The sequence below is a fragment of the Phaenicophaeus curvirostris genome, chromosome 2 (genome assembly GCF_032191515.1).
Source record: "Phaenicophaeus curvirostris isolate KB17595 chromosome 2, BPBGC_Pcur_1.0, whole genome shotgun sequence".
NCBI classification, from domain to species: Eukaryota; Metazoa; Chordata; class Aves; order Cuculiformes; family Cuculidae; genus Phaenicophaeus; species Phaenicophaeus curvirostris.
This window is the reverse complement of record NC_091393.1, coordinates 83,141,936-83,146,314: the sequence shown is the minus strand read 5'-3', so window position 1 is coordinate 83,146,314 and position 4,379 is coordinate 83,141,936. Positions and strand designations below refer to the sequence as shown.

The window sequence follows — 4,379 nt, the reverse complement described above, 5'->3', positions numbered from 1 at the left end:
TCGATGTGACGTCACGGAGCTCACGGAGAGGTAGATGGCGAATCGGGACGATGCCGTCGCAAAACAAACACCTCCATAGCACCCCAAAACGGCCCCGGCGGCTCTGGGTAGCGGCCCCGGAGAGTCGGGGAGGAAGTCAGGCAGTCCTTGCGTCGAAAACCGAAAGCTACGTCATAAGATGCGTGAGGATGCACGCGGATCTGCAGACGTCACGGTCTGCTTTCTCATCGGGGACCCGATTTTGCGTGATCAAATCCGGTCCTTGCTATCGCCTCCATGAGAAAAAGAAGGGGAGGAGAAAAGGCAAAAAGTAGAAGGCTGCCTCGGGAGGTTTTCAGGACGAGGAGAGACAGAGACTGCCTTTGAGCGGGGCAAGGGATGCTGGGGCAGCTTCTGCAGCCCTCTCCCCCATTTAACAGACTGACGTGGTTACAAACCATAGCAAACATTTTATTTACAGGAGATATATATATATATATTTATATATATTGTCAGTGCAGTTATTTCTTGGCCGGATTATTCGAAGCAACACATTGCAACCGATGAGGACGCTGGCAAAATACTTCACATTGTAAATTGTTGGGAGGGGGGAAGGAAGGGAGAATTTCAGAGCACGTTCTCGGAGTCCTTCGCTCAGATTTTCCTGGAGAGGACAAGGGGAGGGAGACGGAGAATAAAATAAAATTAAAAAAAAAAAAAGCTAAAAAAAGAACCATTAGAGAATTATCTGCTCTCGGAGAGTCGGGAGCATGCCGGTGCCGTGCGGCGTTCTCGGGGAGGACGGAGGGAGATAAATAAGTGCGCATGTCCCGGTCGCGGACCCCGCCGGGCCGCCCCGTCTATAGAGTGCCCCGCGGCTCGGGGCTGGCGGCGGCGGGCGGCGGCGGGGACGGGAGCCCGGGGCTGCCGGAGTGCTTGCCGATCCCGGAGGCGGGCAGGCTTCGATCGGCGCCCTCAGTCCGTTCCGTGTCGCTGGGGGCCATGTGGAGGGAATCGGCGTCGCTGCTGTCGCTGTCGCCCTCGGAGCGGCTGGGGCTGCGCTCGTGCCCCCCGGAGGCGGCGGGCGGCCCACCGGCTCGCTGCGCTGGAGGCTCCGGCTCTGGCTCCGGCGGCGACTCCTTGTCCTTCTGGGCCTGCGCTTCCTTGGAATGCCGCCACTTCATCCGCCGGTTCTGGAACCACACCTTCACCTGCGGACACGCCGCCTTTAGACGGGAGTCATGGACCCCTCTGCGCCCCGAGCGCCGCCCGCCCCGGCTCCTTCACCGGGAACGGGGGGAAGGAGGCGCTGTCTTCGACCCGTCTGCCCACACCCTTACGCGAATAAGGTGGCTTTTTTTTTTTTCCGTCTCTTTCTAGATAGCGTGTTTAAATAAAAAACCCTCCCCCGCCTCGGGTTTGTTCTCTGTCCTTCTGCTTCATCTTCCAGGAAACCCAAACCTTGCTCAAGAAACCACAGCGTTATACAATTCTCTGCGCTGCGGACCCTCAATAGTGGAATCATTACAGAGTGGCGTTTAATGATTCCGTTTGAAGAAGTGTTTTCACTTCCCCAAAAATGAGGATTTCACAATGCAGGAAGAGATTTAGAAAATAAAATAAAATTTAAAAATATTTTTTAAAAGATAAAAAAAAAAGAGGGGAGGGGGAACACATTTAAAATAGTGTGTTCTCTCCTACTTCCTTTGACCTAAACTGCCTCCTACAGCGAGGTGCGTTTGAAAAAACCCATGTTTGTGATGTGCCCTGGCCCCGCTTGGCCTCCTTCACTGTGGCCAAAACAAGGGAGAAAACTCTGCGCCGGGCCGCGGAACCTGCGCGCAGGAGATGCTTGAGGTAAGGTCCTTCTCCTCGCCAAAAATTAGGGAAAGGGAAACGGTTTACAACCACCTCCCCCTGCTCCGGTATCCCTCCAAACACGAAGTAAGGTTTAAAATAAAACCGAAGCCATTCTTACTTGAGCATCTGTCAGCCCCAGCATCGCCGCCAGTTGTTTTCTGTCCGGTTTGGTGACATATTTCTGGATTTCGAACCGTTTTTCTAAACCTTTCCTCTGCAGGTTCGAAAAAACAGCCCTGGACCAGGAGCGTTTCCTCTTGTACGTCTGGGGTAGCGTGTCCTTGGTTAAAACTGCATACGGACCTGAAAGGAGGGGTAGGAGGGAGGGAGAAAAAAAGGGGGACAGAGATGGAGACGGCGTTATTAATATCGATGCCTGAAAGGGAGTCTTGAATCCATCAAAATAACATCTGGGCTGCGATGTACGGGGAAGGCCCGGGCCAGCGTGGCCCTGCCTGCCGACTGGGTACAAGTCCTGTCAGTGTGTGCTTCCTCGGGCAAGGATGGAGCGGTTTGGAACCTACTTTTTTTTTTTCCTCTCCCCCCTCCCTGCCCCTTCTCTCTTGGCTCAGGTGTTATTTTTGTACTAGATCCTTCGGATCAGGCCCTGCGCGGCTCTTTCTTCCCCCCAAGCAGCCCGGCTTTTGCTCAAAATCTGAGCCTCGCTAGAAAACACATGCCCTGGCCTTTCGAAAGCTCCCGGTGAACCCCACCGGGAGTAGAGCGCCCGGGCCAGGGTCGCAGCTCCGGGACAGAGGGCCCTGCGCCACAGGAGAGTCGACGAGGGGTGAAATGTACCTGGAAAAGTGTCTTGAAACTGGTGCTGAACTGAGCTCCTTGGGTTTGTGTTTAAGGGACCCAGAATAGCAGAGGCCTCGTTAATGGGGTCTAAAGACGTGAAGAACTGGCCGGCGGAAGGCTGCAAGTTGGGGAGATGAACCCCAGTTTGGCGGCTGGTAGTTAATAACGAGGTCAGATCTGCGAGCACAGGAACAAGGAGAGCTCTGTTACACCGCGGTCGAAGCCGACACTCGATGGGCTGGGGCGGGGGGGCCGGGCAGCCTCCTCGGGCAGAGGCGGCCGTGCCCCGACCGTCAGACACCCTCTGGAATATTTACTCCCTCGCTCGGGATGTTTACACTCCGCGAGGGGAGATGGAGCGCAGCGAAAAGCCTTTAAAACTGGCCAAGCCCCGGGCCCGCGTTGGGAAGTGGAGTCCGTCCGAGTCGCTATTTTTACGCTATCGCTGTTTTTCCCGGCACTGCTGCCGGGCTGGGGCTGGGCGGCGGGCGGGGGCTGCTTTAGGGAGCGCTATCGGAAACCTCGATTTATACCGCTTTTTAAAAAATGATTCTTTTCTCGGCTAGGTAGATTCCCACCCCCCCCACCCCCCCAAATCGCGGCACCTAACAGTAAAACGAACCAAAGATCCCCGAGCGTGGCGAAGCGGAGAAGCCGATTTCTCTACCTCTCAGCGTGTTGCCTTCCTTGACTTTGGGGTCAAACTCCGCCGACAGAATGCGGTCGATGCCGAACTTCAGGTCCTTGCTGGCGGGCGCCGGGGCCGAGCCGAGCGTGTGTCCGCCCGGCAGGCGGGCCGGGGCCGGGGCCGGCGGGGACCGGTGCTGCGGGGCGCGGTGCTGCGAGGGGCGGTAGGCGGCGGAGAGCAGCGGGAAGGCGGCGGGGGCGTCGGGGGCCACGACGGGCGTGGGTCGGAGCGGCGAGGCGGACGCGTGGAAGGGAGCGGCGTGGTGGACGGCTCCCAGCGCCGCCGGCATCCTGGTGCCGGGACGTCCCGGCAGGCTGTCGGCGGGTCCTGCCGCCGCCTCGCCGCCGGCGTGGAGGATGTCAGCGATGCAGAAGGACGGCTTCTTGGCGGCGGCGGCGTCCAGAGGGAAGCAGCCGCCGGCTGCCGGCGCCGACGCTGAGCAATACGCCGCTGACCACAAGTTGAAGTTGGAGGCGTAGAAAGGAGCCAGCCCGGCCGTGTACATCCTGCTCGGGGACGGGGACGCGCCGCCCTCGCGGCTCAGCTCCCGGTTGAGCGCCGCGGAGCTGCCCGCCACCCCGGGGGCATGGGGAGGGATGGCCGGGGCGAGAGGCGGCTGGCGGAGCACTTGCCGAAAGGGCGAGATGGGGGAAAACCCAGAGAAAAAAGAAAGAAGAAAAAGAAAAAGAAAAAGAAAAAGAAAAAGAAAAAGAAAAAGAAAAAGAAAAAGAAAAAGAAAAAGAAAAAGAAAAAGAAAAAGAAAAAGAAAAAGAAAAAGAAAAAGAAAAAGAAAAAGAAAAAGAAAAAGAAAAAGAAAAGGAAAAAGAAAAAAGTCCTCCAAAACCCAGGGCGAGACCGAGAGAGCGAGCGGGCGAGGAGAGGAGCGGCACAAACAAAACAAACCCAAAACAAACCCCCTTTCCTCGCAATGGGGGAAAAGAAAAAATCCACCCCTCCCCAAAACTTTCTCTGACAGCGACGTTCCTGGCTCCGGAGCAGCCCTCCCCACGCCCAATCCGCGTTCCGCGGGGCCGGGCAGCGCCACTCGCCG

At 57.2% G+C, this 4,379-nt stretch overlaps 1 protein-coding gene across 4 annotated transcripts; it reads right to left on the bottom strand.

The window, feature by feature from the left end:
* Positions 1 to 429: 429 nt before the first annotated feature.
* Positions 430 to 4,025, bottom strand: HLX (H2.0 like homeobox). 4 transcript variants are annotated; one of them, XM_069852666.1, is made up of 4 exons: positions 3,263 to 4,023; positions 2,638 to 2,817; positions 1,958 to 2,142; positions 430 to 1,190 (listed from the first exon to the last, which is right to left on the bottom strand). In XM_069852666.1, the coding sequence occupies exons 1-4, from the start codon at positions 3,831 to 3,833 to the stop codon at positions 840 to 842; spliced, it is 1,287 nt and encodes a 428-aa protein (XP_069708767.1). In that variant the 5' UTR covers positions 3,834 to 4,023; the 3' UTR covers positions 430 to 839. The 4 variants fall into 4 exon arrangements, with proteins under 4 accessions (XP_069708767.1, XP_069708768.1, XP_069708769.1 ...); XM_069852667.1 differs by having other exon boundaries at positions 3,308 to 4,018; XM_069852668.1 differs by lacking the exon at positions 2,638 to 2,817 and having other exon boundaries at positions 3,263 to 4,025.
* Between the last annotated feature and the right edge of the window lie 354 nt (positions 4,026 to 4,379).